Genomic DNA, 25,488 nt, shown 5'->3' with positions numbered 1-25,488 from the left:
ATTTACATATAAAGTAACAAATAGCTCATTGAAAACAAATTAAAAAATAACATTATTGAGTGACGTTTATAAATGACATCAATGTTCATGTTGAACAGATAAGAAGTAATAAAATACACTAATATGCTATAATTCACATATTTTAATCCGTTGTGCATGTACAATATCTTTCTTTAAAAATAAAAATCATGAACAGTCCATTCTGCTGTAACTTTATGGCGCTAACTTCCATGAACTTTTGTGTATTATTTATTAAACAATTGCACATTAAACAATTGCACATGTACAGCTAAGGGTCCGCCATTGCTGTAAAAAAAAGAAAAGAAAGGTCTAGTGGCGCGAACACCGAGAACGTGACCCTCCGTTACACGGCTCTGACCAACACGACGTAAAACAAAACCCTTTTTATCGATTGGCTAACTCCCTCAATTCCACCAATCACATTTCAGATTGTAGGCGGGACTACATCTGACGCAAATAACAGGAAGTACGAACACAGCGATTACTTTTTATGGAAACTTTTACCAGCGTAAACCATCTAAAATATACTGTATAGTGTTCTTTCATCTAAAGAGGCGGTTGATTGACCGGAGCAGAGTTTCCGTTCATTCCGGCGGACTTCGAGATACTCCCAAACGGTTGAGACTTCTACATCTGCTTCGTTTGTTTACAACTGACTAGCTAACGTTAGCAGCCTAGCTCAGTAAAATCGAGTCACATGAGCTGGTGATTTTCCAGCAACTTTGTCCTCACGAATGCGAGTTCGCATCCGTGAAAGAGCGAAGGTTGCAGTGCACTAGAGAAGGGTTGCCTTTGGGTGTCGGCGAGGCGTTGGAAGCGTCACAATGCGCAGCTAGCGGTCAAAGTGTCTCGAGAGTGACGGAACCGGGTCGGCCACTTCTAAAGGCGTTCACGGCGCCTTCATGTCAAGATGCCTTGCTCCTGTGGAAACTGGAGGAGATGGATCCGGCCGCTGGTCGTCGTGCTGTATATTTTGTTGCTGTTAGTCGTCCTGCCCCTGTGCATCTGGGAGCTGCAGAAGACGGGGGTCAGTTGTAAAAATCGATGGCTACTTGGGGATAGGGTTTGAGTACTGCATTGCCATGTGTGAGGTTCCTGTAGCCTACTTTACTTCAGTTATGTTGTTCACTAAAACACATCTCAGACGGATGAATATAGCCTTACTGCAGTCACTACTGTTTGCATCACGCGGTTCAGATATGATGCTCACTGCAAAACATCTCCTTATCAAAGCATCTGGTATTCATTATCTTTATGATTATTATAATCATAATATTCATTATGATTATAGCATCATTTCTACTATAAATATCCCTGAACCGGTTGCTTTCTATCATAAACAGTTTAAAATAACCATGCAGTCATTTTAGAAAATGTTTTATAGTTTTGACACTTTGAGTACATTTTGCGTCACTTCTGTACTTTTTTTTTAATGTGGGAGTTCTGCAAAGTATTTTTACAAAGTTGTGTTGCTATTTCATTTGAGTAAAGGGATCTGAATACTGCCTCGTTCCCTGACTTACTAAACTACTAAAATACTAAACGTAGAAAAGCCCAAATGCTAGTTTCCGAGTGTTAATCGCTTAAATAAGTCAAATTTCGCCCGTGCTAACTGTTTCTTTCTGTTTACCAACAGGTTGGCATTCATAATAAAGCATGGTTCATCGCTGGGATATTTGTCTTCATGACAATGCCCATATCATTATGGGGCATCCTGCAGCATCTGGTTCACTACACTCAGCCAGAGCTTCAAAAACCCATCATCAGGTAAATATGTCAACAACCACAACATCCATGCCTGAAACCGCTTTCTAATTGTTTGTGCTTTTATATCTCTCTTTTTTTTTTGTAGGATATTATGGATGGTCCCAATCTACAGCTTGGATAGTGTGAGTGGTGCATTATCTCACCAAAGCCATTGCGCAATACACAGTGATCAAGCATAGATATCATATGTATCTACAGAATAATATCTTGCCTCTCCATGTCACCATTCCTCTGTGTACAATTGAGAAGAAGCCTCTTTTAGCTTTTTAAAATTATTTACCCTCACATTCCATGTAATCCCCTCTCTTCTTTTGAAATCTTGCAGTGGATTGCATTAAAATACCCAGGAATAGCAATTTACGTGGACACGTGTAGAGAGTGCTACGAGGCCTATGTGATCTACAACTTCATGACTTTCTTGCTGAACTACCTGGAAAACCAGTACCCCAGCCTGGTGTCGATGCTGGAGTCCCAGGAGCAGCAGAGACATCTGCCCCCTCTTTGCTGCTGCCCACCCTGGCCAATGGGAGAGTATGTTTCCTTTTAGAATTAGGACTGGCTTACAGTACATACAACACATGTGGGACCACAGGTTTATCATTCCCTCCATAGTTTGACCCAAACATGTCTGCTTACTGACGGTAGTCCTATTTCCTTACTGTCTTCTTGAATTGCCCTCAATTAAAGATCTGACCGACTTTTCAATATTACTTTTTGTTTCATTGTAGTTCAACGATCAGTGTTCGTCCATAAATGAAGTCCTGCAACGTTATCCCTTTGATGTTATTTGATTTAAGAGCTGATGAAAAGGACGTGACATGTTTGTGTCTTCTACTTGGAGGTTACTTGAGTGTGTTGACATTTTGAGAAGAAAATGTTCTTAGTAAACAAAACGATGCCTGTCATCCGCCTCAGTCATGCAAACAGCTGTAATTGGTGTGGATTACTTTGTTCTTTAAAACCAAAAAACAAACAAACAAATTAAATTTAAAAAAATTGCCTGAAGGTCAGCAGCATCAGCCACATGTACTAGTTTTGTATTTTCAATGGGTTTAAATTTGACCGATATCAGCAAACTGGATGTTGTTAATCTAATTCAAATCATATGTTTCCTCTGCAGGGTTTTACTGTTGAGATGCAAGTTGGGAGTGTTGCAGTACACTGTTGTAAGACCTGTGACAACAGTGATAGCTTTGTAAGTAAGCTCTGCTCTTCATGCACTTGATTCTATTCTCAAATATCATTCACAGCTTTGGTCACTATTTGTATTAATCCCCCTTTTTCTCTTCTTCCAAGGATCTGTCAGCTTTGTGGCGTCTATGATGAAGGCAATTTTAGTTCAAAAAATGCATGGACGTACCTGGTCATCTTCAACAATATGTCCCAACTGGTAACACAAGCTGTTTTTTGGAGTTTGGCTCAAGCAACGTCTGCGCCAAACTGTCGACTGTACACACATGCAGCAAGTTCAGAGATATGATGGATGCTGTTTTAGATTTCTCTCCATCTGTCTTCTCTTGATCTAGTTCGCCATGTACTGCCTGGTGCTGTTCTACAGGGCTCTGAGAGAAGAACTGGGTCCAATCAAGCCAGTGGGCAAATTCCTTTGTGTCAAAATGGTAGTGTTTGTCTCCTTCTGGTAAGTCTCAGCATGTTAAGCAAACTTCATGGCATGTCTGAATGACGTCCAAGTTGTTTTTTCCTTGCTTGTGTATATATATATACTTTATATACAATGGCGTCAGATCGTTGGAGCTGTACTGAGGATGTTTATTTTGTAAACTTTTCAAGGCAAGCTGTGTTCATTGCTTTACTGGTGAAAGTGGGCTTCATCTCAGAGACTCGTCTATGGGACTGGACTAGTGTGGAGGCTGTAGCCACTGGCTTACAGGTAAGCTAAAGCGTATCTAGTTATACATAAATATGATTGACGTGTGAGAATAACTTAAATGTCTGAGTTTGCACCAATACAGTTAATATATCGCTTTACTTTTAACCAAACTGTCCCGTCTTCCCTCAGGATTTTATCATCTGTGTGGAGATGTTCCTGGCAGCCATTGCCCATCACTTCAGCTTCACCTACAAGCCTTACATCCAGGAGGCTGAGGAGGGATCTTGCTTCGACTCTTTCATGGCGATGTGGGACGTCTCTGATGTCAGAGCAGACATCTCTGAACAAGTCCGCAATGTCGGTAGGTGGAGCCCTTGCACAGTCGTGAGGTGTAAGTTTATCCGGCATGTACGCTCCAACACCTAGAAGAAGGTCAAGACTTCTTTTTTTGTGTGTTGGTCCTCATTTACAGGGAGAACAGTTATGGGGCGGCCGAGAAAGTCCTACTTCGGTGAGGCTCAGGACGACGGGGAGCGATCCGGCCTGCTCACTTCGGGTTCCCAAGACGTCATCACAGAGGCGGTGTCCAACCCCGTGTCACCCAACGGTCAATACCAGGGCCTGGGCAGAACCCTCACGCCGCACTCTCTGTCGGCGCCGGCCGGGCTCAGCTCGGCCCCGTGGGACGAAGGACACGAGGCCGAACCTGAAGAAGCCCTGGAAGAGGAAAGGACCGACCAAACCAAAGAGCCAACAGAAGCCGATCTCATCGTGATCACCTAGCATACCGCTACGGTCGCCGACAGACTCTGCCCGTTATGGTTGGGCGGGACCCAGTTACAGCCTTGCCATTTTCATTCAGACGTTACTATATTAAATTAACCAGGTGGACCTCTCAGCCGGGGACAGCTCCAAGAATGTTCAGTGAAGTTATGGCCCTAAATGACTTGTAGATAATCTGCATTTTATGCCGTTTTGCGTTGCATGGAAGGAGCCGTATGGCTCAGTAGGTTCGTGGAAAATGGGTGTTGGTTCATTGTAGTTGGGAAAGACTTCTCGTCAATTTTAACATGCGTCCCAAACAGCACACTAATCGTGTTTCTTGAGATGAGACGCCTCCCGAAGTGTCTATCCTTTCCAAATAGGACATTTTCACACTGTTGTGTCGTCGTAAGTCATATCATGATCTCAGATGTGACAGTTGGATGAAAAAGAGAAATATGCAACTTTTCAAATCCATGTCTTCAGTATGTCTTCGTTTAAAGTGGTTTTGGAAGACATCGATTGAAATGAGTCATCGTAAATGTAAATTTACGATATTGAAGCACATTAAATGTCCTGAATCATCGATTTTCTTTTTTGTCTTAGGCGGTGGGACAGGATACAAAGTTGAGATTGAACTGTTTCAGTTGTGTGTTAGAGCTATGCCTGCTGAATGATATGTCTGAACATCACTACGGAATCAATATTAATACGATGTATTTACAGTAAGTGCATTTGAGTATTAAAACATTGTACACAATTCAGTTACAAACAGCATATTCTAATACATTTCGATTAATGCTCGATTGCATTCATCTCACTCTAAAGCGCTTCATATGAATTCATTCACTAGTCTTATCAGATGCCTTGTTCTTTGTGCCGTGGAACTAGTCTGTCCATCAATTTAGCATCTATATACTGGGATCAGATCTATTTTGTTGGTGTTCACCGTTGATTTTAGCTGGAATCATTTTGCAGCTACTGCACCTACTCTGTGTACTTTTCTCCATCGTTGGAGTTTGTTTTGTCATTGTGATTTACATGGATTTGTGCTGGGTTATTGCCATGTTGGTGTACAGTGGGGGATATCAGTCTGTGTGTAAAAAAACCCCGTAAATCTATCAAATCAACAGCATAGTCTTTATCATGTCCAGCTAGAGCACGCTGCATTGCCTTCTGTATTTATATCTTCAAAGCAGAACTGACAGGATTACATTCAAGCTGATGTAAATGGTTCCACGTGTTAATTTAATTCCATCTCTGACGGTCTCAATAAATTTGATTAACTACATTATCTGATCTTTTTTTATACTTTCAGTAAGAAAATGTCACATTGTTTTAATTTCAATTTTTATGACAGAACATCTGCATCATGGAAATGTGTTTTGTGCTCACAAATGTTTATAAGTGTCCAATAATCGTATAGCACCATTTACAAATGAAAACATGACTTGAAGATTCATTGTCACAAATTCTTTATGATCGTGAGGACTCGGCGTCCCACTGATGCTTACAAAGGTGTGGCTCATGCAGGCTTCTACTAAATCTCAAATCAGAGACTGAACTTTGAAGACTGGTAATACAGTACAGTTATGAAAAATAACACTGGAGAAGGTCAATCTTTAAAATGGCACCAGAAAAGGAATGCAGAGAATTCAATGAATGTCTCCATGTGTCAGTAGCCTCTATATGATTGAAGCACGAAAGACATAGACATTAAGCTACTTTCAAGAGATCATTGCTCCATTGGCCCCGGTGTTTTCTCTATATGGGCCGATATGGACATGGCGCTCTTGTGAAGCTTCACAGCGAGGTGGACCCAGTCTCCGGCTTGGACCTCCACAGGCTGCTGCAGCACAACAGCCGCCTGCTTCCAGTGAGAGTTCTTGCTGAGGGTGCTGACACTGATCTCTTGGTCCAGGAAGATGTCGTACCAGAAGGGAATCGCAGTTATTCTGCCTGCAGATGTAGCCTGGACCTGGGAAACGGGGAATATGGCATAAGAAGATACATATCAAGAGTCAGCGAGTTACACATGTCATGTTTTATATTAATATATGACATATGAGAACAAAAAAAAAATCAGATCATGGATCTTTTTAGTTTAATGTTTTGCATTTAATATTCATGAGTTTAGAAAAAAAAATGCTTGAATGGGATCAATTCACGTTGCTGTTAGATTGCTGTATGAAAATTTGGAGAAAGTGGATGTCTTCTGGAGACAAGTAATATTTATGAGTTCCAGGGGGAAAAGTTTCTAGGTTTTCGGTGCAGTATGTTCGCGCACCAGAAAGTAGTTTGGAATATTTTTAGCTTATTAAATTAGATTGATTCCAATCATGTTGGCGGCACCGACGCATTTCTCACCTTTACTTCTCTGTTGGTGTAGTTGACGGTGGAGTCCATGAGGTCAAGAACAAAGAGTTCCACAAACTCACTGAGATGTTTGCACTCCAGTGTGGAAAAGTCCAAAAACACATGGACCGGTACCTTAAGAACAAAAAAAGATAAACGCAGCGTTAGCGACTTGTTTGCATTGAAGAAAATGGAGCTGGTGACGTTATGAATTAGGAACTAGGCAATATGAAAACCAATAAAAGACCTGGGAGGAAGAGCTATTGGGATCTGATAGGGATGCGACACAAAACAGCTGCTCTGATGCACATGTCGGCACCCACTGACCACACACTGCTTTGTTTAAGTAAACAAGAAAAAGACACTTTATTATTGTGTCTCCCTCAGCATTTAAAATGTTTCACTTTAACAAGGCCATGTGCCCTGATATTGTCTGTATTTTTATGCATCTACAAATTCGAAAACATTGCTATAACTAATATTTCACCTCAAACTCTTCAAAGCTTGACAAAAGAGGTCGTGGCTGCAGGGCAGCAGACTTAAGAGCTGAGAGAGAAACCAAAGTGGCAGCCCAGAAAGTGTCACAGTTTCCTCTAGTGCGGAACAAAAGAATCTTTCCTCCTCCCTGTCACCGTTGTGTAGACTTCAGATCCGGCTGTTTGATGTGCTTGATGTAATGTATACTGATGGATTCAGGTAGGAATGTCCTGGGCCAAGCTGTGTGTTGTGCCGCCTCGTGTGACAGTTGTGCTCGAGAGTGCCCTCCACTGAGGGCTTCAAAGACAACATCTGGTAAAACAAACGACCGTCCCGCGTGGGTCCTACCAAATTAGAGCACAAACATGATGCTGGGAAGAAAAAAACAGACCATTTCCAGACCAAATAAAGGAAAACAATTCAAAGAGATTTTGCAGCTTATGAACACAGCTGGGAATCGCACATCAAAGACGAGTGCACAACAGAAAACATCGTCCTGGACCTTCGCACTCAGAGTGAAATACTGTGTTCAACAAAAGACAACCCAAACAAAACAACTGGTCTCTTTTTGTTGCTGTACCTTTCATACAATTGTTCATACATCTTTCTTTAGCGATCCTATTTAACGAAACTCACTAGCAATAAGCTGAAGATGTGAATGATGCAAGCTAACAAACACAGCACGCCGTCTGTGAAAAGTGGTAATATTGACTTCACAAATGTGAGACAGAATACAAGATATCGTGGCCTGAGATGTTGAAAAGGAAGATTAAACATTTGTTATAATAAAGACTGAATGTGATTTACTATTTATTATTATTGGGTTATTTCAATATCATTTTGAAACCAACATTAAGTCGGATTAAAAGTGTTATCATAAATCAATCAAAGTGAAGTATAAAACACAGTATAATCAGCTTCCTGTTCACGCTTTTCCGACACTTCCTTTGAGATGGACCATCTACTGAATACTCCTCTGCTCATCTCTCCTTTTCAAAATGACCTTCATGTTGTGTAAAAACGTGAAAGGCGCTCTCTCTCTCGGGGTTTGGCTCGTTCGTTTTTAGCTACAGTGAAAACAAGGCTGCCTCCATGAAGCTTTTCCGTTTGCCAAAGTTAAGGTAGCCGACACGTTTGTTTCTCTACAGACCTGCAACACGAGGTGCAACCTGGCCAACAGAACCTAAACTAATGGACACTCACGCGCGCAATCTTTCGACTCTGCTATAAATAACTTAACCCTTTGCTTCACCTTGTGTAGGTGTACTTACAGTGAACTGGTTGATGAAGGGAGCAATATTGAATCCCAGTGTCGCCTGCTGACCCTGGACAGCACTTTCCAGCAGCAGCGTGTCCGACTCCACCAGAATACCGTGCACCACGATCTTTGCTGGGAAAATACTTCCTCCATCCTCCAGCAGACACCTAATATGGATACATAAAAAAATACATGTTTCACTCCAAAATACATAAAGACGCAGCACTAAAATAATTAAAGCTTAATAAACAAAACTAATAGAACACTTCAGAATGTCACCTTACCTGGCCAGTGAAGCTTTTTCCATCAACTTCTGCCTAATGAGACCACAAGTCTCGACACAGTCCAGCATGATGGCGCTCCACAGCTTCTCTCTGGACGGCCTTTTCAGCATCCCGTGCTCGTCCTCCGTGTGGTTGAGCCAGAACTCCAGATGCTTTTCTGGGACGTTGTTGGAGCGAGCCAGTCTCTTCAGGACTTCCTGCTGCTTTTTCTTTTCCATGGAGCTGTACGCTTTTACGTGACCGTGGCTGGCAGCGATGAGGGAGAGCAGCGAGAAGCCCTCTGACACGTCGAGGACGTAGAGCAGGTCACCGACGTCTGTGGAGTCCTCCGACAGCTCTTTGTTTTGGCACTTGGACCTCAGCTGGGCGATGAGTTTGCCCAGCGCGCCGCAAAAACTCTGATGGTAATCCTGATTGTTCAGGAGCGCCATTTCCGAACATTCCAGCATGCAGAAGTCTTTAGTTTGAATCTGGTCAGTCTGGAGACTCGCGAGCGCGCTGCACAGCTCAGCCTCTGGGTTTGGATTTGAAACGGGGTTTCCAGAGTCCTGCGTCTCCGGCCGCTTGTCCAGACGGATTTCATGGCCGTCTCTCAGCACAGCCACGCTGCAGAGCCTCAGGAAGGCGTCTTTGCAGGAGACTTCAACAATCAGCTCGTCTTGAGGTTTCAGGACAAAACCTGAAAAGAATCAAAAAGAGGAAAGCGCTGAGTAGGCCTGATTCTTCCAGAGCTCTGAAAGAGCACTTCAGTTTTTCAGAAATGTATTGAAGCACAAAGAATTTACTACTGGAAATGGAATTGGATGTCTCATCTAATCTGTAATCTTTTTTGCTTTTTAAAAATCAGAATATACCAAAACTTTCATGACAAATTTGTCTGTTTTTGAATCTTTATTCCGGTAAACTTTAAGTTTGTTTAGCTTCTTGTGCTTAATAACATATACAAATTATGATGTTATATTTTTAAATAAATCTCGGTATTTATGAATGTGGCAATCTCAAAGATCTACAAGTCCCTTTTGCCAGAGGAGATAACATAATGGTGATGAGCCCACTGATGAAAATATTGCACGCTATGTACATCAGCAGTATTACCGACAGCGGCGACATCCCCACATGTATTATAGCTTTTCACCATCTACACAACAATAGGAACAATGCACACAATTCTTAAACCCTGAAGTGAATGTATCAACAAAAAGAGTCCAGACTGCTAAACTCTGAGCCCAAATTTATGATTTGGGGCTATATGAATAAAACTGACTGGACAATTTAAACACTTCAAAAAAGACACAGCGTGAAAAAGCAGGCGATGCAGAAGGGGAACGGGAGAAATGAGATTCAGGGAACCGGGTTCACAGAGAGGGGGGGGGGGGGCGCCCAGAAAGGATTCCTACAGGAATAACATCTGTTCACGTCTTCATGTCAGCGCGCCGCTCGTCAGAGGCATTTGGGGAAAATGCATATTTATTGCCTATAAGAATTTCATGAACACTAAAGAGTGTCACAGGCGATCACGCCGCACACGTCACAGCGACCGGGGAAACGGATGTCGGTGATCACCGGGAAAGGTGGCGGCTCCCTCGACGCTGCCGTCGCCAATTAGCAGCTCAGTGAAGCGCTGCTGAGCGCCGTCTGAGAGATGATGCACTGCAATGCCAACTGGAACATGTCACCTCGTGTCACTGGCGATTAAGCTCACGGTTGCCTCAGATGGTTGCAAAAAAAATAAAAAATCTTCCACTTCTTCTTTGAGTTAGTTGCTTTACAAATATGATTGTTTCTTTGTTTGTTGTAGTGTCTCCACAGTCTGTTCTAAAATGTCATTTTCACACCGGCATATTGTGCACCTCAATGATGATGATTAAAGAATAAAGTGTGAGGCTTTTGAGACTGTCAGGCATCCTCTTTGTAGTGAAGTATACGTACTATTTTTCACATGGATATCAACTAAAATAGTCAGAAAGCGGTGTAAAGTAGTGGTGATGATTATAAGTGGAAGTATTTCCCTGGCATTATTCAATAAAGTTAATAGTCTGCTAACAGTCAAAAGTTAATAATGCTAAATAGTGTATGTAGTCGTCAGCACACACTGCCCTCATCTGATGCAATATGGAAATGCATGACATATCAAAGAAAAGAGATTACAAACTGAGCAAATAAAAAATACATTATATTAAAACTAAAATCGGGATTTGTCATAAGAATGTGAAACCACTCGCGACAATTAAAGAACAATTCCTTGCACAAACTGCAACGGATACACAGTGCTGATTAAACAGACACTGAAAATGAGTAAAACATGTGTGTGAAATCTTCCTCATAGCCTCCTCCCCCTCCCTCCTCCTCCCCCTATGTCCGTTGGATCTTACCACCGGTGCTGTGGACAGGGTAGATGCCCTGCTCCCAGCAGGTGTCCTCCTCGGGTCCAGTCGACAGACTGCTCTCCTCATCCAGGTGGAGCTGGAACCACACAGCCAGAGCGTCCAGCTCCCCCTCCTGGGTGACGGGCATGCGGATCTGCTGAACCTCCCTGGAGCTCAGTCCCTCCAGTTCCTACAGGTTAACAAAACAAGACCGTGAAAAAGGAGAAAGAAATTTCTCGGCAAAAATGAAAAAATGAAATCAAGCTTGTTTGTAAAACAAATAGGTGTACAAACATGCAATATGGGTGTAAAATAAAACACCTGGTTGCAGAAGGTTTGAGGTTTAAAAAAAAAGTTGCGCATGTTTTTGGTCTCTGAGAATTACTGGTATTGTCGCTTTTTAAAAGGCCAGAAAGCTCAAAGGATTTAAGATGTACAAATGCATTTCACAGTGTAAATAAATACATTCTAGACGCGACAGGATGTCTGTAACACCGATATGATATTAGATCTGGCCCGCCTTGCTGCTGGCGAGCACCAAGAACACATCTCTGTCACACAGACTTCACAACAGCTCGGTATGTAATACAGCAAGCGTCGTCTTGAAAGCCAGCGATGCATCACTCTTCAGTGAGCTGGAAGATTTTCAAAATTACAAACGAGTGGAGCGGATACCCAGTACAGAAAATGTCATGGTCTGCTTATACTCAATGGGAAAATGCCTTTGAAGCATGAGGATAAAAAGGGATAATGTAAATAGGAGATAATACCTCAAACAACTTGAATGGGGAAATGCAATACAAATGGAAACCCTCCAAAATGTGGAAGAACAAAAATCCAAGAGGAACAATTTCATTATTTTCCACTCCTGCTTACCATCATATTCTTGGGGCTGAGACACAAACTGAAGTGCATGTTCGCTGATGTGCACATGAGCACTGAATAACTTACTTTGTTGAGTGCCGAGTTTGCCTCACTCACTCGAGACACGTTACCACAGCTCTGTCACCACGTTTGTCCCGACAGTCCCTACTGGACTTGTGTGGACAAATATCATTCAGGTGCTGTTTTGGAGATAAACACCTTGTCTCCAATCTGCCAGGTGTTCACTGTGAGCTAATAAATCAGGCAACAATCCCTGCAAGCCTTTAGCTAAATAATAAGAGCCCACTGACGTGCAATATTTTAGCCTGTGAGGCAGCCGATATGTTCGTTTCACGGGACCGATAGAAATATGGTCGGGTAAATTCATTATTTTTACATTATTCTGCTTGACTCAAGGCAATAAACACTGAATAATAGGATTTTTGCACATGCCTGCATATCAGGCACAAAGAAAATACCAAAAAGTAAAGTGAAGTAAAAGTACATTAAATTAACAGCGGCTGAATTAATCAATGATCATAGTTTATTAACAGCTGTTGTGTCGGTTTCTGCTCACCTGCACGTTGTTAAAATCTATGTTGAGGGCCGTGAATGGCTCAGTGAGAGCTTTGTAACCCCCCGGCACTCTGCTGAGTCTCTCAGTGGTGTAAGGCTCCATGGAGTCATCTGGCTCCGGGCTGCAGCTCACCGGGCTACGGAGCTCCCCGGCTGCAGCTATGGACAGGCCGCCCACTTCTGACACACATATCCTGCGTGAAAACAAACAGCGATCTCGTGGTAGCTCCGGACACCTCGTGCTGCTGTTCTGACACGTTCATTACGAGGGAAAACAATGAAGGACTGCGGGGCCTAACCTGTGATGCCTGCGGATCTCGATGTTCTCCAGAGCCATGCCAAACACAGTGGCTCCAGCGGGGATGACCCGTCCTGTCGCAGACTGATCCTGGAATTCATTCTCGCCTCTCTTTAGGATGACAAATGTGTGCTGTTAATGAAACTACACATTAACATCCCTCGATTTCACAGTTAACTGGATACTTTCACCATTAACCTGGCTGTTGAATGTGTTGAAATGTCACAACTCGTACTGTGGAGTTTGGCATCATGGAAATTGCCCCAGTTTGCCAATGTCGCATTTATCTGGATGCTTAAGGGTTAACTTTAATTTTTGTAGTTGACAAGCAGTTATCTTTTAGAAAGAAAAAAAAAAGGAAAATATTTGCCCCGACAGAGACTATATTCTGACAGTGGATAGTGAGACGGATAATCTTTGAAAAACTAAATTGGGTTTCTTTGCCTCCTTTTGGCGCTCCTATTGGCATTTTGACTCTGATTCTGATTTTCAAAATTCCACTAAGTCTAAAGGAAAACACGCAATCGGAGCCGAGGACTCTCCAGCGCAGCAGTCGTTCACTCCTCGGAGAGCAGATGAATTCCGATAAAACTGTCAAAGTATGAGCCACTCGTCTAAAAAAAAGTTTTCAGAAAGATTTTAGTGTACTCTTCCGCTGTGAAATTCGAAAATTTGTGATCCGGCTGCCATGTGGAAAACAGTCGAGCCAAAAACCAAGCGCCACACTGGGCAGAGTTATACTTTGATCAGAATTCACGGACGGAGAATGATTGGTTGTTTTACTTCTAGCGTGGGGGAATCCTGCAAATACCATCAAGAGCACTAGAGGGAGGCAGAGGAAGCTGCTGTTTTCTCTGATTATATGTCCCATTAGATTAGATTAGATATTCATTTATTAGATTTTTTTTTTTTTTTTTAAAGTCAACTGCAGCTTTAAAGCCATCATTAGTTTGGTTCTAAATCCTTTCCTGTTTGGAAAGTCCTAACTGTCTTTGGATTTCCAATCCTGTATGTCCGTAGCAAACACTACTAGATTTTGGGTGTCACAAACTCATAGAAACATTAGTATTGCACTGTGGCAACTGCATAATAAAGTTCTACTTACTGTCTTGTGTTTGTGTTGTAATGAATGACGTTACCTGTGGAGGTAGCAGGAGGTGGTGCCAGGCATGAATGAGACTCTCGATGATACCCTCCCCAAACAATCCTGCATCTACCGTCTCTGTCACCACCAAAGATACTCTAAGAGAAACAACATATAAAATGTGATAATAACATGAGAAATGCTACTTACTAAGCATGCAGCTCATAACAGCACAAAAAAAGATACATTTATTATTCATGTGAAATACTTCTTTATAAATTGCACCTCTGTGGGATGTCCTTCGGCACTTCCATCTCCAGAGACTTCATATGGAGGATCTTGATGCTACCGTCCATTCCATTAGCGCTCACCACCTCACAAGCCAATTCGTACATCGTCTTGGACAGTTCACAGGCGTACACCTCAGCAGCCCCGGCCTTTTTTGCGCACATACTTCACAGAGAGAATCAGGAAATCAGAACAATAACACAGACACATTGACACACAAGTCCTACTATAGCTGTAGCCAAAATAATAAGAACGTGTTATGGTTGATAAGGAGTCTGGAAAATGTTTCACCCAAGGATCCCAGTGCCAGTACCGATATCAAGTACAGTGTTGCAGCCGCTCTGAACCGCCTTCTGGATGGCTTGCTGGTACTTCCGGTTCCTCCCGTGGTCGTTGAGCATTAAGAAATGCCAGCGCTCCACCAGCCAGTTGGCCACGCGGTAGAAGTTCTCTCTGGCTTCCGGGTAGTCTGGTCTCAGCTTCAAGGCTTTATGGAAATGACCTGCGGCTTCGTCTCTGAAGCCCATTCTGGATAAGAAAAGGAAAAAAACTGCATTATCAGATAATTCATCAAAATAATACAAGCATAAATGATGCTCTGTTACCACTAAAGTGGTGATGGAATTTTAAAAAACGCATGCATCTAAGCACTGATTTATGCGGATCAGGAAAATACCTGAACAAGTGTTCACCCATGCTGTTAAGGATGACCTCATCCGCAGGGAACAGTTCCAGTGCTTGTTCATAACAGTCAAAGAGGTCTTGAGTGCGGCCCACAGAGTCCAGCTCTTCTGTCCACTTGAAGAGAGTGAACCTGAAGGACTCCTAAAAAAAAAATAAAAAGGTGTCACAAAATTGAGGTTCCAAAAAAAAAAAACGAAGCAGACTGCAGTATGTATGATTGTGGTCATTATGTGTGGACAATGTTTGATTGTATGCAGGCAGGTTATCAGTGCAAACAGTAATTACCCTTGCAAAGTCCTTAAACATAGGCGCAAGGTTGAGGACCAACAGGTAGTGCACAAACGCGGTTCCGTAGTCTTGGTTGAAAAGGCACTGCTGGGCACTTTCTAGGGAACTAGAGACCAGCTCGTTCCTAGCAGGGTCCTCTCTGCGTCGCCTCCGTGGCCTCCTGCCGTGCTTCGGCCTCGCACTGGTATTAGGCATCCCTAGTGCAAAAAAAAAAAGAAGATATGTCTGATAACATAATTTACAGATTAATGCAACGTTTCATAAGAGGATAAGGATCCACAGTTGACCCATATGGACATGTATGTCAGACAGAAATAGACAAAAACAGATGAAAAGGAGTCAAAAGTCAAAATTTTGACTAATTATTTAAAAATTTTGACTGAGTACATCTCTTAGTTTTGACTTGCATGCTATTTTATTTTTGTCATTAAAAATATAAGTATATATTTTTAATTAATTTCTCTGGAAATGAGCTAACATGCATATTAACATTTTGTGGAGTAATGATACTAATCACACTAATAACTGCAACATGAATAGGAAAATAAGTGGGGCTGTTAAAAACGTCCACAAATATAACGTACCTCAAAAAAAATGCTATGTATTTTTTTTTATAGGGATTACTGACAATGTATGTTGACTTACTGTACGTTGTTTTGGATCTCAGGCTGGGGTAAATTATGGGACGGAGGGAGATACGTGGAAGAGGTCACTGCTGTTAAGTTAAAGCGCTAAATTACGTTAACATTACAGTCGAGACCAATAAGTCGTTAGCATCGTTCTCAGCAATATTTCCTCTAATATCAGCCCAACGACAGCTCACGTGATACAAATATGCTCTGACCGAGGCTACAAAAGCTTAACTGCAGGCAAAAAACTGACTGCCTGTTAAAATTCACGTTAGAACGGCCATATGCTGAATAAACGTGTAAATCCCATTTCTGATACTCGTTTAGCGGGATAGGTGTCCGCGTGGTAAACAACTCGTTCAGAAACACGTGGCGAGACAAGGTTCCGGATGTCACTCTAAATAAGTATTATATATTTAAAAGGTACAAACCGGCCGTATTAACAATGCTATCAACTGTAGGTAACATGTCAAATAGTAGTATCCGTTTTCATTCACAAATTATGCCACGGTAAAGATGCCCGCCTCAGATTTGACTCCGAAGGAACCGATGATAGGCGAATCATGAAGCACTATCAAAGAGCGCGAAGCATTAGCATAGTTCCCACCCGTGAAAACTCCCAAAGTAAAACATGAAGGAAAGCGTTCACAAAATTAGTGCGTGAATACAAATTAGTTTATGTGCGTGATACCCTTGTTTTATGCATTCTAAAGGGTTAAGCACTTTAGTGCTCGCCGAATTATTTGCTTACACCATTGGCTTTGCTTTAAATTGGATCCTGGATTAAAGTATTCCGCTTTGTTTTCGCATCCTCTGCTTGTGAATATCTGACGATTGAGGTTCTCAAAGGCTATTCTGGAAGTTGAGCATGTAATCTTATGTAGTTTTCATATTATATGCAACACATGTAGGTCCCCTGTGATTGGTTTGGAGTTGGCGTTGGGTGTTCTTGGTGTACATTGTTTGTTGACCTTGCATAGAGACACTGTTATGTACACTGAAGGATCAATACAGGCTTGGTACTATACCACATCTGAAAGCTCTATACTGCATCTGAGAGATCAATTGTAATTACATACAGATGTATAATTCAGGCAGTTAATCTATTCAGTTTTATGTGGATTTCCAGAGCCGTGGTGAGGGTGTCCCATTTTTGGGTACACTGCTGAGTATTGTATTCTATTTTCTGCCACTTTATATTTCCACTTTATCACATTTAGAAGGAACTTAATTGACCTTTTAATTCTACTTAAATTGCACTACTTTGACCAACTGCTTGTACTTATGGTAAAATGCTACGCACACATTAATGAATGCATCATTTATAATGATCAACTGATATAATATATAAAAAGACAACACCCTAATTGTTTTCTTTTTTGTTTTGCATCTATAGTAGTATATGCTTAAAATAAAATAAGATAATCATTTATTCGTCCCTTAGTTGAGAAATTACAGGATTACAGCAGCATTGCTCACAAGTAAATAAAGATTTAAAAAATAAGTAATATAAATAAACAGTAGAACAGTAAGAAAACAAAATTAAAAGTGATTCGTGGCCTACTGGGGGCTCAGTTTTTTGTGCAGCCTGACTTATGTTACTTTTTTTTTTAAATCTACCAACTTCTTCACCTTTACCTGAATCACATTTTGTATTGGAGGACGTCATTAATTATTATTCAGTCAGTAAATGTTCCTTTACATTTAAAACAAATCTAAATACCTCTTCTACCACTGATGACATCATTCACCCTTCTCGGCGCTCACGCGACTAGCGACGCGAAGGCGGAAGTAGAAAAGACTGTACCATCTTGCAGGAGCTACAACGTCTTTGGTAGAAGTTCTGCTACATGCACTCAGATGTCAGCAGAGTTTCTCAATCTGTCACTTTGCTAGGTGGAGTACGTTTGATGGAGGGAGGGAAACATTGGACACAGCCACCATGACTGTCTGACAACTCCCCTGAGCCGACTTCCGATGAACACGCATTGTTATTACCTTCCAACCGTAATACCTGCTAGCTGCTCTTTTAGTTATTTGACAACTGTAGAACAACACCCACGCGCCAGTGTCAGAAGTTGCCACGCTAACCACCGTTAGCTGCTTTTAATTTTTTTAAAATTTTTTTTTACTTCGCTATGTTTTCTCGGTTGGACTTGAAACTCCCTGCGTAAAGAGCGGTCATTTTATTGTAACGGCTTGTTTGTTTGTTAGTGTTTTTAGCTGCAAAGTAAGCGTCATTTTCTCCGCTTTCCCCCCGTTTTCCTGACGGAGCTATCACCCTGTCACAGAAATGGGACTACACCCGCTAGAGTTTAGTGAATGCTATCTGGACAGCCCCGGCTTCAGGGAGAAAATAAAGGCACACGAAGCGGAGCTGGACAAAACCAACCGATTCATCAAAGAACTGTACAAAGATGGGAAGAACCTTATCAATGCAACAAAGCGTGAGTTTAATTTCGACGTTTTTTAAACGCGTAAACGGTCAGAAAAGTCTTGTCTTCGGTCGCAACTCCTCGGGGGAAAAGGACCCTGGGGTCTTCCTGTGTCCAATACTTTTTTTTTGTAACACCTTCTTCCTCCGTTCTGCCAATGATTGTCATTTTGTTCTCCATTTGGCTCGTGTAAGAGTGACAGAGTTGCTGAACTAATTGTTAAATGTGACCAACGCCTGTCACGTTGACTTGACCACAACTACTTTCCTTCTGTTCGAATGTTGCATTCTTTTCTTGTGTGTGTGTGTGTGTTTATGAGGATAATTATTCACTTGGTAAGCCTGAACCAAAAGGCCCAGAGTTCTTTGTAACAACCCCTTGCAGTATTTGCTCCCAGTCACATACCTCCTACAGGGTTAAATGATTAGATTGTTATCTATCTGAACTCTAGTCTTGTGGGCTGGCCTTGTCTGTGAGGTGCCCAGTGCTTACAGCCAGTCGTCAACACATAGTCATCAAAAATGGAGTCCTCTGCTGTCAAACTGTCTCGTTGGAAAACCCCAACCTTTCTCCTGATGTCATGTTTTATAATTATATTACATTAAAGTACAGTGAAACATCTCGGGCTGGAGAACTTAGTCAAGGTAAAAGAATTTCAGTCGTGTGTTATTGTAAGTTATGACACCAACATTTTTTCTTTTTTCTTTTCTGACGTTACCTGTTTTATTTTGTGTCGACAGATGAGCTTCAGGCGTGTTACGACAGCATTGCTAAAATTGCTGAGTGCTTACAACATCTTTTACTACTCTAAAATCTCCAGATAGACTTACTTTGTCATACTTGGAAACTATTTAATATTAAAGAGGTTATAACTCCAGCAACACTTGCAGTATAAATAACCTTGGTCTTGTGGCCTACATCAGAGTACTGGCCACAAATGCGTTACTTTGACTATAAAGTTGACAAATTTTTTAAAATCTTCAGACTTTTACCGTTCTTTGTGTGCTAACTTGTGCTTCAAGCTATTTAGTTTACTCATTTATTAAGTCATGAGGATATAATCATACCCTGTTGTCACATAACAACATTTATTTTTATATTTTCTTTTTTAAGTTAGTAATTTAAAGAGTTTCATGTTAAGCACAACTGCAGCACACCTGAAGTATATCAGCTTTTATACTGTGATGATGATTTCAACAGTAATCCTCAAATTCAGGCCTATTTTTGCTGCAGCTTCATCCTGAAGTTGTTGTTGTGTTTTTTTAGTTTGGTTGATCTCTGAGAATTTAGCTGGTTTCTGGGGTCACTTGAAATGTCTGGAAGTCCTTCTGAATATCTTGAATCAGCAGGTGCTCCATGATTTGGTGGAAAGAAAACACTTGACGGAGGGTGAAAAGGTCACGATGGGGTTTAGCCGCAATGTTTTGGGGGTATATCAAATGAACTTCTGCTCTAATGACACCAGGTTGTTTCACAAGAGAGGTCTGTGGTCCGTCACCTCTTCTATTGAGGGAGTCTCGCTCTTACAGCAGCCAACATGAGAGGAACCCAGCACGGCCGGATTCACGTGCTGTCGTTCCCTCTGACACACGCTGTCCTCCTGTACTGCACATTACCTGTTGTTCAAAGCTGATATTTGCATACTTATTGTCTATTGTACCCGTTTGCTTGAGCAAGCCTTGTCGTCCTCCTATAATCTCCAATCAAGCTGAATATTTACCCAAAACTGCAACTTTATGACACTTTAGATCTATAAATGTGTTTAAAGCTCTCAGGAGGTCGGCTGTTTTTTAAGCTTCGTGACCAAACTATGTGTTCAGCATTGTCTGACACCTTCTTCCATTTGTAACCTTCAAAGTAAACAGGAAATACCATCCTGACCTTGTCTTCATCCTTTCCGTTTCTTTTACCTGCTCTGACTTATTGGCAGGAGAGGTCATGCCACCTGGAATTTCCAGAGCACCATGGTGAACTCTGGTATTCACTGTTGCTCACAGATGATTTTAATATTGATGCTCTGCCGTGTTGGTGTAAACTGACACACGGTATCCCATTTCAGGAGGTCATGTCTTGTATGTCATGCCCTAAATGACCGTAGCTAAACTGTGTCCCTTTTTTATGTTGATATTAAGTATGTCCAACATGTTTCGTATATCATAACATTCCATAACAAGGCTGTTGTTGACCCTCATTTGGTCAGTGTGAGCTTCTTGATTATGAGAAGAATTAAGAAACCCTGGTCGCACACTCCTAATGGGAGTACTGCACTGTCAGTGGAAAATACAGGAAGGAACTAATGGTCATGTTCTTATGTACTGACAATAATGCAGTGCTCTCATCCTCTTTCGCTCAGTGGAGACAGTTTTTTAAAATGTGTCCGGTCCCTTCTCCCTTCTTATGGCAAATGACTGTTTTTGACATTCTTTGATAACTGTAATCATGAGGTGTTTACTCAAATAGCAGTGGTAGAGAAAATGAAACATTATCCAACTGCCACAGCAAAATACATGGCCTGGCTGTTTTCGATGTTGTCCAGAAGTAAAAAAGTATCCACTAAACCAACAGGTTTAACTAATAAGTTAACCAACAAAAATATATTCTGCATCAAAAGATTAATCATATTATTTTAGGCAAAGTGGACGGATTTGGCTGCTGTTGTTCTTTTAGCATCTTAAATGTGAATGGTTTTTCTTAGTCTTATGTTAGTGACTTAAATAGTTTTGAGTTCATGTCATTAGAACGATAATAAGTCACATTTTGCTTCAGTAACTTGAGACTAAACGGTTGATAATGAACTGTATTGTTAGCTTTGAGTGCCCAGGACAAATGGAAATAGAAAACAAATGACATATTTCATCTTGTGAGCACAATTTCTAATTGTGATTTACATTACATCCTGAATGGCCTAGGGATGGAAGTTTGGCGTCATACATTTTCGATAAGAGTGGTATTATAAAGTTCACAGTAGTCTAGCAATATCTCAAGTACAATACGGAGTATTGTTAATATACACTCTCTGGGTGTAGCTCACCTCCTGCTTTGCTCTGGTTCCACTCGAGCATTACTCTGATAATCTCGTCTCATGAGAATGTGACCCTGTGCTTGGTTTTCCTCTTCATAGAGATCATACAAAGTAGCCTAGCAGTATTTTGTTTCACTTCTAAATCTGCCTTGTTTGCAGCTTTGAAGTTGAGACAGTTGTTTTTGATAAGTGGAGTTGATTTGGGGAAGCTTAGCGAAAGAATCCTCTCTTGATACAATTGTCACGACATTAAATAACATTGCAGTCCTGATCCAGCATACTTACAATTGATAAATGTTGTGGATTATGCTCTTTAACTTTACGTGTGACCTCAGAATGATCTGCTGTTTGGCTCGTCAAAGACAGTTGTTGATCTCCACATCCCATTCCTCTCTCAGCGTGTCAGTGACTGGGAGGATGTTCCACTACGGAAAGACCTTGGTTCTGAGAGGAAACCTTATAGCCGGGCCCAGGGTTAGAGAGCCATGACATGGAAGTGCCCACTAGAGGAGCAACATGCCATCCTGACTTCTGTTTCAGAGGGTTTCCTCCACAGGAACTGTGTCCTGTGTGTTCCCTCTCAATCACCTCTCACTGTTGTCCTTAGCAAACGCAACGACATCTCATTTATGTACAAAAGTTTGGGATTTGCATGTCTCAATTTCTTCTACCGTATTGGTTTCGTAGTGTTGCATGTTCTGTTATTGCTGCAGTCATTGGAAAAGTGAAGTTGCATTGGGGTCAATCATAGTCATTTCCACAGCTGGACTTCCTCTGGTGGACGGACCATTTGGCTCATGAAGCAATATGATTAGTATTATCCTTTTTTTTTCTTTTTCTTCCTTCACGATCGGTTCCACGAACCCAGCCATGTGAAGGTCTTTTTTTTTTTCATTGGCAGACAGGTTTAAGAGTAGCCTGCCATGGTGTGCTTTGGCTCACTGCTGCTCTCTCTGTACTCGCGTTACTGATTCTGCCAAAGAGCCTCATCACAATCTTTCATTAAAATCGCATTAGCACAAGACGAAGCAAAGTCATGTGGGAGGAAGGCTTTTTTACATTTTTTTTATTTTTTTTTATCTCTCCCTCCAGAGAGAATAAGACCTACTGTAAAATGAATGCTTGATGGCACAGCTCTGCTTTTGAGGCTCCTTTTTTGGTGCAAACAAAGTGTTGAGAACTATTTGAAGCACTTTGATTACATCATGTACTGTCACTTTTGAATATGGGCCAAGAGATGCAGATGTATCTTTGATCAGCCAATTGCTCATTATTGACAGGACACTGCTCAGCAAAGCCTCGCCCTACAGACTTGTTTTGAGGATCAGGAAGTCATGAATGAAGTAATGCATGCTTTGTGGGTAGGGATCTGGTGGGGTGGGGGGGCGATTGTGGGAGGGGATGGGTGGGCAGGTTTTGTTTAGGGTCAAAAGGTTGGAGGCGAGTGTGGAGCAGGGATTCGGACTGGAAAAGATGGGAGAGTGGAACAGGAAGGACTGTGGAAAGGCACAGTATGTAAACGCTGGCCGCTGTTTGAGGGCCTGGACCAGGCAACCGCTGACCTAAGTGGCACATCTGATGAGACTGTAGAAATCATAACAAACATCACCGCAACAGGCGCCAATGAATACACTGTGGACATCTTCAGCGGCTGAACTTTGACTTATACGTACCTTTTTACATGTTTGTTTTTGCAAAAAATAAATAAAAAATTGTTGCAGTAGAACATGGCAATTTTAAGTTTCCTGCTTTAAGATACATTAAGTGGAAAACCATTTCACTGACTTTTGTTCTGGGGTGGAGGCATAAAAAAGGCAAATTCACCTCAGGAGGATTCACAGTAAAAACAAACTTCTGCTTTATGTTGGATACATATTGGAAAACACAGACAGAGTGTCAGGCCTTGTTTGAAAAGCAGTTTCCTCTAGTCATCCCAAGTCAGAGCCTATTTGGATTACACTTGAATCAAATGTATTTGGAACCTTCAGTTATGTGGAAATAACCAGTGATACATATCCACTTCATTGTACACTTATCCATACAGAGTATGCATGACAATACAAGAGGTAAATGCAGAGGAATCATCCTTTTCTGTGGATGGTTTTATGAGAATGTGGATCTTTCAGATCAATTTGAGGAGTGTCTCTGGTTTGCATGTTCCACATTTCAATGTCAGTCTGTCATGCAATGAGGGACTCACACTCGTCTTGGCTCGGTCTCGCCCTGCCACGGTCTTGATCTTGACTTGGTCTCAACCCGTCACAGTTGTGGTCTTGTCTCAGTCTTGATACGATCTGGTCTTGGTTTAGGTCATTACAACCCTGATCTGTAGTTGGTAAGCGTGATTGGTTGTCTCTGTCAGTCCTGCAACCTGTCCAGGTTGTACTTTACTATTACTAGTAATAGATGGATTTAAGTGAAAGGCTAGTGTTTAGTTAAATGAAGTAAAATATAATTTGTAGTGCAGAGCCCTCCCCATTGCGTCATCTTTGTTTTTTCTTCCCACCTCCTCTGAACAGGGCCACCGACGTTCATGTCATAGAAGTAGCCTTTTTTCTTCTTCATGTTTTTCCTATTACAGAACAATCTTGCATGTAATATCAGTCACAATAACACCAGTAGTAGTAGTAATACTACTACTAGTAATACTACTACTACTAATACATTATATTTGTATAGCTCTTTAAAAGGTACTTTACACGGGAAAAACTAAAACAATAGGAGCATTGTCAATATAAACAAGAGATATGACATAACAATAAGAAACAAACAAAAACATACATAGCATATCTATCTTCATACATCGATAATATATGTATGACTCACACGCTGAAGCCTGAACTAGACCGAGGTCTCTGGCTTTCTGCAGAGAAACTAGCCAAGTTTGACAGTTCCCAGGTTTGCTCTGAAATGCCTTGCTTTAAAAGGCAAAAAGCAGGAGAAGTGTGTGTGTGTGTGTGTGTGTGTGCGTGTGTGTGTGTGAGATTTCTATCTTGTGATAGTTCTTTCCTTCAGGATAGCAGCTATCATTTCCTTCTGTTATGCAGACCTCTCATCTGACACTTGTGTTTATTGCTCCACTGATTGTATCCAGTTGATCAATGCTGTTTTAACTTCAATTGACGTTGCACAGGGACAAGAATGCTGTAGCTGTTTTTTTCCCCCTCTGTGAATGTTGCCTGCCGTCGATTAACTCTGGAGCTCCATATAACCGGATAACATTCATTCTTCATGTTTTATGTAATGAAGTCCACACAGCTTGGACTCATATATTCTCATATTAACTGTCCACCCTGCATTGAGTTAAACATGCATGCAGCCTGCGTAATCAGATTGTGGATGGGTGTGATCTGTGCACCACGCTCGCATATGGCTCCAATAAAGAGCTTGCAAATCTATCCCTTGACATCATCGCTCCTTGAGTACACACTAATTGTCCACAGTGACCTGAGCCTTGATGCCATACTTGCTGAGATACCCGTGATATTATCAAAATGTGCAATCGTAAAATGTAAAACCCGCATGCTTTAAATATATCTGTGGATCATTAAAAGAAAAAAAGTAGCACGATTGTGAAACAAATACAATATTCAACAACCTTATTAAGTTCATGCTTTTATTATGCTCTGCAATGAGGCAGTAAAACACTGAAGGTCTCTTATCACACCTTGAAGAATTTCTGAATGACATTGATTTTTACTGTTATAATCCTATCAGCTTTTCATTATCTTTTACAATACAGAGCGTTGAATACTGCCCTGACTTCACGTCAGGCACAATGCAGTACGTTTAGGCCTTGTTAAGGTGTGCCAAGGTTCAGCGTAATGTTGCCAAAACATGTTTTTACTATGCAGGGCAGTAGCTGAACTTTCCACTCTACATTCATTTGTGTTTTGATCATTTGAGCACTGCAGTTGACCAGCAGGGATTCCATAAAGGTCACCGATTACCCATCTGGCTGATAGAGGGTGAGAATTGATGATGATGTTTTTTTTTAATGCTCAATTTTACAACACATACTACTAGTAGTACTACTGTTGCGAACTACAGCAGGTTATATAACCTGTTCTTTTCTTTGGAACACCTTCTAAAGTTGAAGCTTCTGTTTCTATGTAACAGTACAAATTAGTGTTGCTAACAAAGCGAAACAAGGCTGTCAAGGTATGTGCAAAAGATAAAACAATATACAGCCTTTAAAA

General features: G+C 41.4%; 3 protein-coding genes across 8 annotated transcripts in view; 2 read left to right on the top strand and 1 right to left on the bottom strand.

Moving 5' to 3' along the window:
* The first annotated feature begins 461 nt into the window (after positions 1-461).
* Positions 462-5,672, top strand: tmem184c (transmembrane protein 184C). Its single transcript, XM_068589412.1, has 10 exons — positions 462-1,048; positions 1,658-1,788; positions 1,874-1,910; positions 2,114-2,319; positions 2,909-2,983; positions 3,085-3,178; positions 3,315-3,427; positions 3,580-3,679; positions 3,809-3,980; positions 4,092-5,672. The coding sequence occupies exons 1-10, from the start codon at positions 932-934 to the stop codon at positions 4,400-4,402; spliced, it is 1,356 nt and encodes a 451-aa protein (XP_068445513.1). The 5' UTR covers positions 462-931; the 3' UTR covers positions 4,403-5,672.
* A 167-nt stretch (positions 5,673-5,839) lies between these two features.
* On the bottom strand, positions 5,840-16,164 carry prmt9 (protein arginine methyltransferase 9). 5 transcript variants are annotated; one of them, XM_068589390.1, is made up of 13 exons: positions 15,849-16,164; positions 15,201-15,400; positions 14,908-15,056; positions 14,523-14,759; positions 14,229-14,396; positions 13,999-14,101; positions 12,861-12,970; positions 12,563-12,755; positions 11,128-11,311; positions 8,756-9,434; positions 8,485-8,638; positions 6,749-6,871; positions 5,840-6,359 (listed from the first exon to the last, which is right to left on the bottom strand). In XM_068589390.1, the coding sequence occupies exons 2-13, from the start codon at positions 15,396-15,398 to the stop codon at positions 6,117-6,119; spliced, it is 2,541 nt and encodes an 846-aa protein (XP_068445491.1). In that variant the 5' UTR covers positions 15,399-15,400; positions 15,849-16,164; the 3' UTR covers positions 5,840-6,116. The 5 variants fall into 5 exon arrangements, 4 of the variants coding, with proteins under 4 accessions (XP_068445491.1, XP_068445492.1, XP_068445493.1 ...); XR_011078203.1 differs by having other exon boundaries at positions 6,349-6,359; positions 6,749-7,510; XM_068589391.1 differs by lacking the exon at positions 5,840-6,359 and adding an exon at positions 7,369-7,510 and having other exon boundaries at positions 6,754-6,871.
* A 1,541-nt stretch (positions 16,165-17,705) lies between these two features.
* The window catches only part of arhgap10 (Rho GTPase activating protein 10), a 45,247-nt gene continuing 37,464 nt past the window's right edge, over positions 17,706-25,488 (top strand). For both annotated transcript variants that reach the window (XM_068589335.1, XM_068589334.1), the window contains exon 1: positions 17,706-18,279. In XM_068589335.1, coding sequence (XP_068445436.1) covers positions 18,126-18,279 — 154 coding nt within the window. In that variant the 5' untranslated portion in view covers positions 17,706-18,125. The remainder of the gene's footprint in view (positions 18,280-25,488) is intronic.

The sequence above is a fragment of the Clinocottus analis genome, unplaced genomic scaffold (assembly GCF_023055335.1).
Source record: "Clinocottus analis isolate CAN_PGR_092001 unplaced genomic scaffold, fCliAna1.0.p SCAF_22, whole genome shotgun sequence".
NCBI lineage: Eukaryota > Metazoa > Chordata > Actinopteri > Perciformes > Cottidae > Clinocottus > Clinocottus analis.
Note: the sequence above shows the minus strand (reverse complement) of the source record. Positions and strands in the feature narration are given on the sequence as shown.

What these genes read in the sequence shown, in the direction of transcription:
- tmem184c (XM_068589412.1), top strand. Translation starts at nt 932, where the DNA reads ATGCCTTGCTCCTGTGGAAACTGGAGGAGATGGATCCGGCCGCTGGTC. An exon ending in CTGTAGCCACTGGCTTACAG is followed by an intron (nt 3,680 to 3,808) that starts GTAAGCTAAAGC and finishes GTCTTCCCTCAG; the next exon opens with GATTTTATCATCTGTGTGGA. An exon ending in TGAACAAGTCCGCAATGTCG is followed by an intron (nt 3,981 to 4,091) that starts GTAGGTGGAGCC and finishes CCTCATTTACAG; the next exon opens with GGAGAACAGTTATGGGGCGG.
- prmt9 (XM_068589390.1), bottom strand. Translation starts at nt 15,398, where the DNA reads ATGCCTAATACCAGTGCGAGGCCGAAGCACGGCAGGAGGCCACGGAGG. An exon ending in ATGGGTGAACACTTGTTCAG is followed by an intron (nt 14,760 to 14,907) that starts GTATTTTCCTGA and finishes TTTCTTATCCAG; the next exon opens with AATGGGCTTCAGAGACGAAG. An exon ending in GAAAAAGCTTCACTGGCCAG is followed by an intron (nt 8,639 to 8,755) that starts GTAAGGTGACAT and finishes TATCCATATTAG; the next exon opens with GTGTCTGCTGGAGGATGGAG.